General features: G+C 36.7%; 1 protein-coding gene across 16 annotated transcripts in view; it reads right to left on the bottom strand.

Moving 5' to 3' along the window:
- Positions 1–16,681, bottom strand: part of TENM2 (teneurin transmembrane protein 2) — a 716,298-nt gene that overhangs the window by 97,070 nt on the left and 602,547 nt on the right. For 11 of the 16 annotated variants that reach the window (XM_052816231.1, XM_052816228.1, XM_052816232.1 and 8 more), the window contains 2 exons: positions 13,826–13,927; positions 9,894–9,926 (listed from right to left, as the gene is read on the bottom strand). In XM_052816231.1, the coding sequence (XP_052672191.1) occupies positions 9,894–9,926; positions 13,826–13,927 (135 nt within the window). The remainder of the gene's footprint in view (positions 1–9,893; positions 9,927–13,825; positions 13,928–16,681) is intronic. The other 5 variants (XM_052816234.1, XM_052816235.1, XM_052816236.1 and 2 more) reach the window with 1 other exon arrangement.

The following is a 16,681-nucleotide window of genomic DNA, read 5'->3' as shown; positions in this document are numbered from 1 at the left end:
TACTGTAGGAAGTCCTAACACAAGTTATCTCTAGAACTAAAAGAATTTACTGGAGAAGCATCAAAGACAGGTACATTTTTTACTCTTCCTCAACTATCTGCTGTATGCCACCATCAGAGCTGAAATCCTGGGTAAAATGGAATTTTCGTCTGAGCCATTACAGCTTTACTTCTGTAATATAACCTCTATACAAACACATACATTCAGAAAAAAACATTCTGAAGGGACACTATTTATACTCCTATAAGAGTAAGATATGTTCACCCTTGTTGAACTGCACAGAACTTTGGCAGACCTAAGAGAAATAAAGATTATTTTTATCTGTAGATGTTCCTGTTTAGGAGGAGGAAGTGAGTTTCAGTCCCGAAACTTTTGCTAAAGAACACAAATTAAAAGAAATGTGCCTGGCAGCATACACACTTACAAAACTGCATAAGGATCACCTTTTCTGTATATGTGGTCACGTACTTGTACATCTTATTCGTCTACAGTAACTAGTATGGTTCAACAGTGGAGGGTATGCACTAATATTAGCATGCAGAGCACTTGTTGAGGTTTACACAAAGTTCGCTTGGGGTCAGACAAAAACTTGGTTCTACTTCCAAACATACGGACACATTTTGAGTCTTCTCATCAAGAAGAATTTCTGAATTTTTTGAGTCTGATTTTGACCAAACAATTCTTCCCTATACTCATTAGTGCAAGTCAGCGCAGTGTCCCTAAGCTTGGGGAAGTCATTATGTATCACGAAACAGAGTAAATGTTTTTCAAGTCTTTAATACAACCATATTAACATTCTATAGCTGTCTCAAAAATAATCTGAACGCACAGACTGGGCAGTTTTGATACACTCTTTGGACAGAATCGCACAAATTCCTAGTTATATAAAAAACCGAAATACACACTAGCACAATAGAAATCAAGTTGTTCTTTGTTTTACTGACCACCAGAAATTGTACTGAAGGCAGATGTAGGTCAAATTTTTTGCCAATGAACCTTACCAGTGAATCTTCTGGGTGCAGTTCCTCTAGGGGATAATTAATTCAGACTCTGTAATAGCTCACACTTGGACTTCCTTTTAGCAGAGATTAAGCTGCTACTGCTGAGAGATTACGCATTATTTTGCCAGTATTATAGAAGATGGATTACTGTTTATGACAGTCTAATCTGAAACCAATAAATGCATTCCAGGTCAGCTCCAAACTGGAGTAGAAATACAGGAAAGATCCAAAACCATTGTCATTTATAACCACCTGGTTCCAAATACCTAAAAATTATGAATAGGGTCATATCGTACTGGCATTTTTCTCTTTTTGGTCTTTATCTTGGTGATGCATATCTAGCATTTAGTTTAAAAATGCTAATTTTTCTTCAATGGACAAATTAGATTAAGATCTAAGCAGGTGAAGATGTATTTTACTGATGCTAGAGCTGAATCCTACTACAATTGTATACCAAAGCCCTGAATAATTTTAGATTCACTCCAAAAGCTACAACCAAGCTCTTGCCTACAGTCAACCTCCTGAAGTGAAGTTATACCTATTTAGATATAAACAATCTTAATTTCTAAATGGCTTAAAATCCACAAAACCACTAAAACCAAAGGACTTGCAAACATTTGCATTTTAGAAAATCAGCCCAGTTATTTAAGAAGTTAACTTCTGACAACCTGATTCAAAGTGTTGGCTGTTGACTTTACATTATTATTACTTTAAAGAAAACAGTACTGAAACATAACAAATTATCACATCTCTTGTTACACCAAGTGTTTGCCCATAAGATATTTCTGAAAATTAGGAGACGTTAAATATATGAGTATTCTTATTTGTAGCTTCAAAATACAATTGTTTTGTTTGACAACACTTTCCTTCATATTTTATGTTTAAATCTATTTTAATCAGTTGGGTGCACATTTCACTACTTGTCTGCACGCTGATTAGTTTTAACTGGAGTTCATTTATGGATATGAAAATCTGAAATAACTCCTAAGACCACTCCATGGTTTACACTGTTTCACTTTCCCTAGTTTATGCTATTTTTATGCTGCTTTTCCGGCAAGAAGCTTCCCCACCCCTAGCAAACTTAGCCCTAAGAAAATCATTCTGGAATGGGAGATTGAATGAATCCAGGACCATTTTCTCTCATCTGTTCTTTGTGCCTCACAAACCTGATATTTGCATGGTCAGGAAGAATGGTGTTTGACTAGACTGCCTGCTCTTCAGAGGTCACTAACTTCTGTCAGGCTGAAATGTTCTTAAGAACAGTGACAATTAGGAAGATCTAGAACATCTTTTAGGTTGCTCTAAGACCTTGTGCTCTTCCAAGCAGAAGTCATCTTGTAGAAATTCAGCCAGAAGCAGACAACTATGAATAACTGTTACTGACATTATATGCTTTATTAGTTACCTCATGAAACTGTTTACTTTGACGACAGAACACACAAATAATTTAAATGATTTAATAGTAGTGTTACTATATGCTTGCAGGCATCAGGTCAGTACTAAGAAGAATGTACAGCCCTTCATAGTAGTCATGCTCTACAATCCTTACTTCAGTTGCCCAAACCCAAGCCTTACCAAGCTTCCTTGTCTAGCTCTGTCAAACTGCACATTAGTAAGCAAGAAAGAGATTCGCCGAAGAATTTCTAGAAGGACAAAAAACCCATCAGGTGTGTCAAATCTCTGACATTCAGAAACCATTTGGGGGAAGCAGCACACGCTGACTTAAGCACTAAAGTATGGATGCTTTAATTAATCTGCGGTGAATTTAATTGCTTTAGTTAAGTGGAAATCGGGTTAAAAATGATGCAGAGCATGCTGGGGTGTGTTAAAAACATGACATATGAGTTGGATGAATCGATAAATTAAAAGCGCACAGATGTTTTAATTAAACCCAGGAAAGTTAACGAAGATCACTAGAGACTTTTAAGCCTATGATTAATTCAATTCATTTAAAATACCTGTAGAGATATGGAGATGCCTCCATTTGGGGAGTTATAGAAGTTCTCAATCAATAAGTACTTAAGCTGTTCTACAAAAAAAAGGCAGGATTTTTATAGAAATGACTGAACAGCATTAATTGCACAATGAATATTTACATTCTTCTGAACACTCAGCAAACTTTTGCTTTGGCCAAAATTTATCAGAAAGGTCATAGTTTTTCTCATTGCCTTCAGTGTGACCTTACCTGTCAAAAAGACAACACTTGCTGTTCCCTGCTCTACCATTCTACAAAGTATCTATTTCCATTAGATAACTGCTTTGGTTACAACTATTACAAAAAAATCTATGTAAGAAATATGAATATGTCTTCCCACACTATCTAGCAGCAATTTCCAGAACCACAGCAAATTTTTAAAATTATCTCTTTGGGGTTAGTCACTTGGTACAAGAAAATTTTGCTTCATGAATAGACCCTTATAATATTCTTGATAACAATAACAATGCAGTCTGTAAGAATAGGGAAAATAAAAATTAAGCAGGTGTCAGATATATTGGAACTAATTTAGTGGTGGATTGAAAGGGCTGAAGTCCCATTACTGCTAGCATGAAGATGAGCTAAGACAATCTAGCTAACTATCAACAAAGATCTAAGTCTTAGTTCTTTAAAGATATTGGAGTCCTGAGGGGGGAGAGGAAAAGGCCATTGTACTGTCTCATTGGAAAAGCCACAGCTGAACATAAAAAAGATTTTCAAGTGGTATAAAACAAACTGGAGATAGAAAAGAGGACATTTGAGTTCAGCTAGACACCTGAAAAATCAGCTAGCTGTGCCAGGGTTCAAATGTCATGAGGACTTTCTCTTGCCAGTACATTCTGGATTCAACACTTTGTCAGCCTGTTTGTTCCCCCTCCACTATTGAAGAAGCTCTGCAACTATCACTACCTATATTAAAGGAAAGATTGCAGTTCTCCATGCGGTACAGTAAGATGATTCACAAAATGGTAGATTGATTTGCAGCCAATCCAGTTAGGGTCCTCCCTATCTACTACATTGTTAAAGAGCAGCATGGTCCAATTTCTTTTTCATATGCATCAATGCATTCAAGGAAATGGAAGTTACCCTGCACTGGTTCTGGTTTACCACAGGAGAATGTGACTGATCAGTTTGCCATATATTTTTGTGCCTTTGAAAATAAAGGGGAAAAAAAAAAAGAGGGAAGAATTCTTTTCAACTCTCTGCATGATACATGGGATTGGAGGAAAATGTAGATGGTGGATATGCATGTCCTGAAAACACTGCCTTGCAATCTAAAACTCTTTTTCTGTGGGAACTAGTTACACAGAATCAGAGCTGTGAAATTCCTGCTTTAGATATAAGCAGTGAAGTTGATACGACTACAAGAACGTGCAGAGAAATAAATTTTACTTTCTACCAACAGATGGAAATAAACAGATGTTGAAATAGACTACTGTCACAGACACATATGTAGATCTTCATTTGTATGTCTTGATAACTTGATCACTAGAAAAAACTGAGGAAGAAGGGAAAACTAAACTATTTCAGAGGTTTCAGTAGCTATCTCAGTGGAAAGAGCCAGTGAGGAAGCAAAGAGATGGTGCTTCAAGCTCACAAAAAGCAGCAGTGAGGACAAACACCAAATACCAGAATTATCCTTCCAAACATCTGTGTTGTGATTCATAACAGCGAAGCACTAACAGCATGAAGTCATTTATGCATCTAGAAAAAGAAATAAAAAAGTGAAATATTTCTTCAAATATTTTTGGTAAGATTTTACACCATTCCCAATGAATGGTGTAAAAACTATTACTTCTCTGGTAATGGTTTAGCTCTAGCTAAATAGCAGTACAGCAGATGTAGGATTGCATCCATAGGCTGCAGTATTCAGGGTATTTAGAACCCAGACTGCTTTGGTCTCATTTTAGTTACTACTATTTGCCTTATTAAATTTACCAGAAAAGATTTAAATCATAACATGATTAATTGCACAGTTCCACATTAGCTGCAGATATTTAAACATTTTCTACATTCAAATTAGAAAATTTTTTGTTTGTTTGAGAAAGCGAAAGGGGATGACAGCTAACTGAATTTAATCTCACCCAAAGAGGGTCTAAATATAGGAAAAGATCTAAATTACAGGTTCAAATCTAGACAGAATGTAGATATGAAAAAAGTCATGCACGTTGAAATCTGAAGCTGTGATTCAGGGCTGTTTCTGTTATTCAGGGATGTCAAATGTCTAAGGATCTCTTAACAGCTGTATTTCTATATTGTGATTTACAATACTACTTAATCATAGTTGCTTCAATTACATTTACCACCAGTGCAAGGACTCCAGGATGATCCCAACACAACCGTCAAAGACGAACTCTTAGAACTTAATGAAATAAACAAATACCAGTACCAAGTCCATGGAAACAATGCAATCTAAAAACAAAATGTAGATTACAACACAATTAAATAAGCTAACCAATTAAACACAAAAACAAATTACAAAGCATACATCACAGTGAGCACAATTCAGCTACAGAGTACAGTTAGAGCAGTGAGATTCTTAGCCACCAATGGAATATTATAAGATTGGAAGAAAGATTTTTGGCTTGCCAGGAACTAAGCTGCACAATGGTTTGTGTCCTGCATGTATTTGTATGCATGTCCACCTCCTTGCTGCACTGGGAACATTTTGAAATATTCCATTTATTGGAATCCCATTGAAACAGAAAATATTTGTGCAAATAGATGTGCTGTTGCTGCACATGTATAAGAAAGGAAGAAAGATAAAGTGAAGTAACTGATAATAGAGTGGGCTTTGAAAGCAGCTGAGAGAGATCAAATGAATGTACCCAGCTTTTAATAAGTATGAACATATTACTATAATACTATTGAAGAAAAATCCATTAATAAGATTTTACTGTGTTTCCATATGCTTTCCATCTTGGACACTTCCTTGTCATACTAAGCCAATAAAACTTGGTTCCAGTTTGTAGGCCTCAGCTACAGCACTGCCTGTGGCTCCGTCTTTGGTCTCTGAATTTCTACAGGTTGGGTAATGAGTGATCAGATAAAGATGCACTAGTGCTCACTGAAATCAGAGACTCACAATTACTTACATGCCCTCTTCTTTTTACCTATCATGTTTTGTCCAGCAGTGGCATTAGCAACTTTTCTCATTTTTTTCCTTCCTCCTTCATTACTGAATTCCTCAGCATTACCCATTTTTTCCTTAATCCTTTTAGCTTTGTCTTCGAAATTTTCTCCTACAGAAATAAGTCTACCTTCTTAGCTGCGCCACTATCCTGCAAGCTCTTTGCGAAAAGAAGTCATACAAAATTTCAAGTTCATATGCTGCAACATGAATTTAGAAACATATAAGAGGGCAATGCAATCCACAGGCACAAATTTGGCTGTATGTTTACTGGTGGTTTAATATAGAAAACAAATGCTAATTAAGTTGCTATACTAGATGTAAGTATTTGGTATCTTTAACAACATTAAATAAATATCTTCAAAATTTTAAAGCATTTTTGCTGCCCTGTAAAGGCACAACTATAACAGACAGAAGGAAGGATGTGCTTCTAAACAACAGGAGCATCCCCACTTGAAATTATTCAGGACAAGCTCTTCTGCAGATAAATCATTTATAACCCTGAATTCAATGCTGGAATCAGCTTTAAGAACGATAAGAAGTTAATATTTTGCTTGTTGAAATTCATATTTTTAAAGTCTGTTTTCTCAAATATTCACAATGCTAAAAGTAGCTCTGGTTCCTATTTCAACTTTGTAAATATTCCCTTACAAATAATGAGGATATGAAGCACCAATTCTAGCCTGGCGCAGGCTAGGGAGTAATCTGAGTACTCTTATATCACCATCCTCTTACTAATAGTGCATGCCTTACAAACATCTGCTAATCCTCACATTTAATCTACAATGTACTATAGGGACAGGTACTTATTTTTAAGAGTAATGAAATGTTAGGATGCTAAATGACTTGTGTTGTAACAGAAATTTAACAAGGTATCTGTTGTAGAATTCTGGAGTCCAGACTCTCCAGTCCCCTGTTTTTACCTCTAATCTCCAACAGAGTTCATGAGGATTGATGAGGGAAGCTGCAGACTAAAACGATAGTTCCTGTATTCTATTCCTTGTCGCACTACTGGCTGGATGCCTTGAGCCCCTTTTGGAGCCATGACCACTAACAATCAGAGAGAATTCAGCCTGTGACCCCTTCAGTTCTTGGCTCCTGTTTAAATTGCCAATTAGAAAGAGTTTGAGTGGTGGATTTTGTGTTGGCTCTACTTGTCTACCTGACACTGGATCAAGCTACTATCTCATTTCATGCAGGCAAGCTACCAGCTGATGGACAGCAATGACTGTCAATCATTGTCAAAATAGGTTACATGTCCATTTATTTATTCTGTAATTACTTTAGGCACAGTTGATGGCACAAAACCCTTTTCAGAGTGTACTGCAGTTCCATAAAACTAAGAAACTGAGGGCAGGCAGGCAAGAACTGGCCTGTGCATAGAACTTATTGGAAGGCAAGCAAGGACATGATCAGTTTGCCAGAAATGAAAAACGTCTGCTAATAAAGTATGAGACTGGGAAAACAAGAAGAAAATTTATAACAAAGGCATTTTAAGGTACTGAGTCAGAGAGGAGGGAACTGCTGGAGAGGAACATTGCCAAAGACAGCCTTGTTTGTTCAAGTATCAAAATCATGCTTCCACCCACTGTGAGAGAAGATTTGAGTGACAAGCCAGGGCTGTGCTGCTGCTGCAGCACATACATAAGTTGGCACACATACACACATAAACACACAAAACCCCAAAACAAACCCACCCAGAAAGAGATACTAAGAGAGAAGCTGAACACGTTGAATGTTGTCAACTACAAGAAAGGATGTGAGATATGTGTGGGTGACAACTCATGAATGCAGTATTCCCAAAGAAAAGCACACTTTTTTTTCTTTCATGAGTATTATGTAAGTGATGATACATGCTATGATTATGAACAAATAAAATGCTTACCAATAAAGTTGTTATTTCTCTAATTTCTCTCCTCTCTAACCCACTACTTCTCAGACCTCCCTTGCATTCTTGCTCTATCACAGTGGACAATACCATCATTCTACCTGTCATTAACATTCCTAATCTGGATGTTATGTTTGACTCATCCATTTCCTCACCTCACATTCAGGCTTTGACAAAGTCCTACAGATTTATTCTGCATTGCATCTCTTTGTCAGAATTCTTGCCCTAGCTTTCAGCAAATAAAATCTACATTAAATCAACACCTTTTTCCTCCAGCATCGATAAACTCAGCCTTCTTCAGTTATGTCTGTGTGCAACAGTGATGCAAAAATCATGTTGTTAATCTGTTAATCTAACCTTCAGCTATGTGACTTTTCTTTCCCAGTCCTTTTTCAGGTCCTTTCCTCTTGTCACATGGAACAAAAACTTCATGCTTCAAGTTCGTTTACGGACCCACTTCACCCCAGACTGTTCACTGCTAGAAATCGGACTTCAGCCTCTCTGTAACTTACAATGCTTTTGAAAGTAAAATTTAAAAAGACCTTTTTTGAGCTCTTTCCTATGCTCTGTCTCCTTTGGAGGGCCCATTTGCACTCCATTATCCACATGATGTTATCTATCTGCCCCACTATTCCTCTGTAAAACTGCCTTTTACCACTGTTCCCCAAAACTGACAAAAGTCACACTGCTGGTGTGCTTATAACACTGCGTATCGCATTTTTCCCTTGCATCTCCACATCTTTCAATTGGTTCCCATTCATTCCCTTTCAACTTGTACTGACATGGTAAATTCCTGGAGGTAGGTGCTGTTTTTACCTATTTGTTTCACTTGTAAAGCACTAACCACAATAGATTACCTTTAACAAGTACTATTGCTCATGACAATCTCTTTATAATGCCATAAAAATGGTGTTTTTCCTATACTGTTGTTCCTCTCCTGCTCTTTTCTCTGCCAAAAAACCAATCTGCTTTGGGTACCATCATGTTTAATCCACTCTACTTCACTTGTCTGATCTATAATCTGTTATTGCATAAATTTGCAGTGAGTCACTCGAATAGTACAAGACACACATTCACCATTTTGACTGTGCCATGGAAGACCTGAAGTGCTGCCTCACCCTGGGTCCCATCTCTTCTGTCAGGCTATGAACTTGTGCAGGACAGGCAAAGGAGGAATGCTATTCAGTATCACCTCTCACCTTTCCCTTCAAAGTCCAGTGAGCTTCTGTCTGCTTGCACTATTTTCAGTTCCTAAAATTTCTAGCCAAGTTATGAAGGCAAATATCATTTTCCTTACTCACATAGAGAGGAAATACTAACTCCTATACATTACCACTATATGCCGAACACCATTCAGTCATGTGGGTCACGTGCTCTACAGCAATGAACCGAGTACTGAATTATTCAGCAAGATGCACTCCAAAATTCAAGTTTTCCCCACTGCACTCACTCCCAGAACCTCTTATGCCACTGGGAGCATTCTGGATATGGCACTAAGAGAATAGTTTCAAGCAGAGTATTCAGTGGACAAAACCCCATTACTTTATGCACTATTGCCCAAGCAATAAGCCTCTGAATAACCTCAGAGCAAGAAGAGTCCCAAACAACTGAAATTTGAATAACAACTGAGAAAAAGCAAGAGTTGCTACTTCTAGAAATTATACCTTACTTACCTAATAATTGAAAGCTTTTTACATTTTTATACAGAGATTAACAGTACACACATAACAAAGAAAATGGCAGCGGTAGGAACTCTTATTTTGGTGCAGGCAATCATCAGAAACAGCAAATCCATTAGAATAAATTTAAAAAGAGATAGACTACACTTTACAGCTTAGTAACTATTTCAAACTAAATAGATGTTGCAAAAGAAATAAAAAGAAATTTTAAAAAACCTACCCTTCTTTTTATACTTATTAAAGTGGCGCCGTCCTTTGCCAGTAAGCCAAAAACAAACAGAATGAAAATAAAATAATGAAAAACCCACACAAGGAGAACAGGAAAAGAAACTGTGAATAACATAAATCTGAATCATTAGAGTTCTTAAAATCAGATTAAAAAGTCAACTGATCAAACATGGTACAAATTTCTGGTTTAAAAAATCCAAGAGCCTTCAATCCATTTAGATTAAAATATTAAACATGTTTCTCATTACATTGCATAATCAACTAAAAGTATCTGCTAAATGGCAACTTCATGGCAGCTGACATGAGCTACTTGACTCAATTTTTTTCCTTCTTTCACAAATTGGACACCATCTCTTAACAGGCTATGCTCATCATGTCAATGTAGAAATCCCATGTGATGGTACATTGTTTCACCTTTTCAGATTAGCTAAATATGCTTATGATGCAAATCCTAGTATTTTAAAATGGAGGATTAAAGAAGGCTCTAAGCACATTTGCAAAACAGTATATGACAGTGTCTTTGGAAGTATTTTTGTTAAAAGAGTGGAAGAGTTGCATGCCCTTCAAATATATTATGAGACAAAATGAAATTATAGCCAACTCTGAGTCACTTCTAGGAACCCAACTCATTGTAACACCGAACTCTACAAACAGTGAAAAGCAGGACATGACGAAGGATGCCTGCTTGCAGATTTACCACAGAACTTGGCAACTGAAAGACCAAACTATTATCAGACATTAACAGTGGGAACACTAAGTAAAAAGGACATCTTGATATACTTGGGTGGTTATGTCATAGAGGTTACAGAAAAATAGAGATGAATATAAAAAAGTGACAACACGCCAAAATAACATAATCATAGCTGCATGTCTGATTCTTTAATCGATCCTTGGCCGTAGCATTGCTTCTTATCAATAACTCCTACAGATAATTGTGGACAGGCGGTTACTCACAGTGCAGTTCAATTTACAGCAAATCTTCCACTGGCTTTAACTATACACATTTTCTTTATCAGGATACATCTCCACCCACTGAATTATCTTTTGATTATCAGACTTTCTTTTTCTTTATATGCCACATTTTATCCACACAAGATTAAAATGTATCATTACCTTTTTCATGTGTTAGATGGAATTCTTAATTAGGTTAAACTCCAGATGATTTCAAATCCTTGCCTGGGCAAGGATGGAGTAAATCTGTTTATACTGGCTACCTGAGAATAAGTTATTTCCACAGATAAGAGTGAGAAATAACCCCCCCCAGTATTCGGCAAGAGTGCTTGAGAAGGTGAAATTTCCTCCACTTCACCCAGGGTATGACAGTGTATTTCAGCCTGTATGTTGGGCCAAAAGTTCATCTCTTTCTAATAATTTTCATGGTATTTTCCTGGAGCTGATGGATCTGAAATCAAATCTGTGCTGTCTCTCACAGATTTCCTTCATTTTTATCTTTTAGGACTACATGGGTGGAGTAAAGTAACTGAGGGAGTACCTGTGCACTGTCTGCAAATAGTTTGCAGATAACTCCTCTCAGGATTCATTCCCTCTAATGCCCTTAAGATCAGCCCTGTAACAGGGGATTCACTGGTATAATGGATCACGCTTTATATCTATCAGACTTGGGTTTCACCTAATGTGAAGCTCTTAGACTGCTGTGTTATTGCATGAATCAAGTTCTAAAAGCCATCTGAGGAGCTTGTTCACATTTTCTCCACATTTTTCTATTTGAGTCTTGCTTCAAACTGTTTTACAGTGGAGAACTGAGACATTGAAAGATGTGTTGCTAGGGAAATAATAATAATGAAAAAATCAGATGGAAAGAAAATCATTATCCTTCCATACTTGTGACAGCTTAAATATAAATTTAACATTACGGTAAATGTATATAAAACATGTGTCCATACATACAATATGCTGGAAAAGATTTAATTCTGTATCTTATTCTACTGTGTTTTACCATGCATACAATGCCAGTTTTGATTTCTGTCTTCTGAAACTGCTCTCACATATAATCAGCATTCAAGTGAGCAGAAAAATCTGTGGACATGAGAGCAGGCGTGACAGTGCCTGTGAAATGGGTGAGGCATACAGCTCTGACACCCTAACTCAGCCACACACTTCTGGGTATGTCTCATACTATAAAGATGTGCAGCTGAGTGCTTGCACAGAAACACGAGAATTCTGTCAACACACCTATTTTGTCATTTTATGTCGTTTTTCAAGCTTCTTTGTTCTTTAGAAATACCATGATGTCTGACAAGAAAACAGTAGAAGAGTTGAAAGAAGCTTCCAAGAAACCATTTCTGCTTTTGAGGGGAGAGAGACAACACAGAAAGGACAAAGCAGGAAGCAGAGGGAATGTACTGAGGGGTAGGAGAAGCCTGACAGATACAGTTTGACAAGTACCCTATAGAAAAGCTATTTATCTGACATAGCCTGAATGAAGTATTTTCTAGCATTAACACAGAATACAGTGCTACACAGAAGTTCAGTACACAGTGCAGGACTGCTCCACAACTCAAAATGCAAATGAGTTGATTTAATGGCCATGTATGTGTGAAGAGTGGCAGTGAAGCACACAGTCACTGCATGCATACTTTCACAGGTTAACACCACAGAAATGCATATAGCTGTCAATGTATATTTATAGCACACGTTATCACACCATTTACTTTGTAATATACAGATATCTCCTCTATATATTTGCCAAGTGTCTTAATTTCTCAGGTAATCAAACAACATGCATGCTGTATTTGAAACATTCTTTAAAATGAGTAGGGCTAGCACTGAAATATCATCAAGGCCCTTGGGGTCTTTTTTTTTTTTTTTTTTTTTTGTACTGGGACACCTTCAAGAGCCAAATACAGAGACACAAAATGGAAATTACTCGCTCCAGTACAACTATAATAGCTATTCAAGGAGTATTTCATAGACACGCACGGGTATGCTGGATGCCACCCTGCTACACCAGTGAAAGAGGTGGGGTACAACAAACTGTCCTCAGGACTGGATCAGGAATCTAAGAAGAAATAACCACATTCCTAAGGCCCTTCAAGGCGTTTCAAAAAGCTTTCAAACACCAGGTTTTCCCCCTCTGAACACTAACAACCCTATCTCTGTGGAAAACCATTGTAAGCATATGATATTGACAGTGTGCCTAAATCTCACACAAACTAAGAACGAAGCAAACTGTAAAATGTTATGACTGTGCTCAGGAACAGCAGAGAATACAACCAAGTCATTGAATTTAGACAACATCTGTGCTACTAGCTGTATAAACTAAAGAGGTCCTCCTTTATGAATCTTCTCCCTATGACAGCTATCCCAGACTCTCAGAAAAACTTGTAAACACATACTGCCAATCCATAAATGTCTTTTAGATTTCTGTTTAATCCTTGATAATCATGCATGTCCCAGTTTTAGTTGTAAAAATTTACAATCGACATTTAAGAAAAGGTTTATTTTAAGACTTTATCAAGTCCTACTTATTTTCCTAAAAAAGGTGAATTTCCTTTGGTCAAAGAGTAATTGTATATGCAAGAAAGATGCTATGTACTAGAAGTAAGGCTCAGCCAAGCTAGAATATACATTACATGCTATCAATGAAGTTAATCAGTCTTCTGCTGCAGACAAGTTAATGATTATCAGAAAGCATTGATGATAATTCATCCACTTTTACAGAAAATAAATCTTTTCTGCCCTTTCTGCCTACTACCTTTGACACAAAAAAAGTTGTAGTGATGCAAGCTCATCAGCAATGTAGGAATACTTCCACTTGATCATATTTAACTAAGAGATCTAAGAAAAAAAATGTATATTGATCTATTTGAATCTAGCTTGGACCCATGCTAACTAGCAGGCACTGTAGATCCATACATCACAAACACACACTGTGGTTATTTGTAAACACAGGAAAAATGATACCTTTAGCACAATCTGCTCCATGAAATCCTGGAAAACAGTGGCAGACACCTGAAACACACTCGCCATTCCCATGACAATTACGTGGGCAGTCTTGCACTGAATCTGAAATATAAGCATCACAGGAACATTAGTTGGTTCCTATTTAGGCTACAAATTCTTTGCTTAATTTTTCTTCAGTTTATTTTGTCTTCAATACTTAGAAGAACAATCCCTAATAATATTAACACCACAAAGTTCAGGTGAAGCAGAAAGGTACCAAGATTTATGGCAGCATGAGTAAATGTAGAGACCTAATGATTGACTAAAGTTACATATTAAGTCTATGGGCACCATTAGAACTCAAAGTCTTCTGATAGTGCTCAAGACCTCTGTTCCAACAGGTAGACAGGACTGCCTGTTAAGACCTCTACAGCTTACGTTTGAATTCGTATTATGTAGCAAACATAATGCTTCATCAGGAAAGCTGACAACCTCCCTTTTGTAATGAGACTTTGATCTTGCACAACCACCCTTCCATGTGAAACTGATTATCCCAGGGAGTGTATCTTCTTTCCCTTCTACAGACATTTAAAGCCTCATTAATTAAGCTGACCCAAATATCTGCTGAACTTGACAAAGAGGAGCTCTTTTGCTCCAGCACATATTCTTAATCCTAAAATAAAGATGAATAAAAAAGGTGCAAGTAGCTACGCGAGAGGATGAAGAAGAGGTCTGTAAAAACAGAGGACAAGGTTTAACGCTAGAGTTTAAGTGACTGACTGAAGTGTTGATGACGTCACTAATCTGAGAAGAGTAAGCACACCAGCCTGATGACAACATTTCAGCTGTACTTATTTTCCACAATTTCTGTTATTATTTGGATAATATATACACTACTTTGCATAATAACAACCTAGAAATAAAATTCCAATTTTGCAATTAATTCTTAAAATCACTTTCGTTTGAAAGCTGTTGGATTTCAGTGGAACATATTTTCAGTACTGAACTATTGGAACAAAAATCTAATTAGAATGTTGTTACTTTTCGCTATTACTCCCTGTTGTTGTGAGACCTATGGTCCCAAACGAAATGGCTCTGTCAGTCTCAGACACCAAACAAATAGCAGCTGTACAAGACAGAAAATGAATTTTCGATTTGGAACTAGCAGAACCATACAGAGCTTTTTTCTGTCAAATTAAACTGAAAAGAGGAAAAAGATTCAAGCACAACTTTAAGTCTAATTTCACAGTTGCAGGACACTAAATAAAAAAACCTCTAAAGCAAATTTTCAAAGACACATCATTAGCTTGGCCTCTTGAAATGATTCATGTAAACAATGAAAAGAAAAATTGAAACGTAATGCTCAAAGATATCAATTTGTCTCATGAAGAAGCTTGTCTATAGATTTATTCATTATTTTGCTTCATGGCACACAAAAGCATTTTCTATGTATTCAAAATCATGGTAAATTTAGTATTGTCTGGAGTTAACATCATTTGTTATTCTTTCTCCTCTTTCACATCAAAGAAACTTTCAGCTGTCTCAGATCCTTTGATTATGAAATGTCTGATACTAGGTGTGTGTAGAAGAACCTCTGAACTGGATAAAACACTATACTTTTCTCTATGTTTCAGTCCAATTACTATTATTGCACTATCAAGTAGTCTACCTGACTATTAGACCTTTCATGCTCTTGAAAGCTGTAGCCTAGACCAGGCAACTCTTTTAAGGGCAGCTTATCATATCTGAAGGTTTTCTAAGCACAATAGGGGCATAACAAGGTATAAGCACAAATGTTCTTGTTGGTTTTGGAGAAGTAGAAAAAGGCTTCTATGAGCAAATATGCAAATATATATATATTTATATGAACATGCATAGCACCTAGTAACTCTTACAAAACCACATATAAACTATGGAAGGAAGATCATTTTTTCATCTTAACTAAGGTTAACAGAAACAATTATATTAATACTTAATGACACAGTATTGGCTACCCTCCTACACCCTTTGGGACTTAAGCCAACAAACTGAATTTTATACTCATGTAAAAGGAAAAAATTAAGCTTCATATCATTAATCAGGCAAGACTGGAAAAGACCTCCAACTATTTTTCATCAAGCCTAAAAACTCACTTGGACTTTTTTTGCAGTTTCTCTTTTCTAAACTAACAGGAAATACAGATTTATACAATGTAGTGCCATTTAACACTTCACCATCCAGGAGTACCACATACGCTATGTCAAAATTTTTTATGCCACTGTGACAAGATATTCAGCAAAGTTCATCAAGTGCTTCAAAGTTCAACAAATCTTCTAATAAAGCTTGGAGAATTTAGACTCAGTTTGATTTTCAACTAAATGTGACCCTGTTCTCCTAACAAAACTGCAGGCTTCTCAGATCATAGGCTAGATGTTCTTCTGCTCTTGATGCCACCATGTTGAGGAGATGACCCACTATTAGGTGAGTAGTAAGCCGTAAACCAGCATATGGCTAATTAACTGACTCAGTTAATCTCTGGGGTGACTGCAAACAATAACCTCATTTGCAGGTGTCAGGCTCTTGTGCTGTCTTTCTACTAAGATTAAACAGTTCTCCTGTTGAATACTGTTCCACCTGGGTGTAAAGAAGCTTCTCCAGAGAAGCAAATAAGAAGTATAAAAATGACAGAGATAAGGGAGAGGAATATTAACTGGGGAATGCTTCAACCCAGACTGAACTTATGTAAGTCTTGTTTCCCAGAACTAAACTCAAGATCTATGGGAATGCTAAAATCTTAAAAGAGAAATCAGCAAATTAAAATCAGCACCCCATTACGCACTTTTTGACATAGTGTTGGAGAAAAAAAATGCACAACTTAACATAAGGATAAACAGGCCG

This window comes from Harpia harpyja, chromosome 20, assembly GCF_026419915.1.
Source record: "Harpia harpyja isolate bHarHar1 chromosome 20, bHarHar1 primary haplotype, whole genome shotgun sequence".
NCBI classification, from domain to species: domain Eukaryota; kingdom Metazoa; phylum Chordata; class Aves; order Accipitriformes; family Accipitridae; genus Harpia; species Harpia harpyja.
Note: the sequence above shows the minus strand (reverse complement) of the source record. Positions and strands in the feature narration are given on the sequence as shown.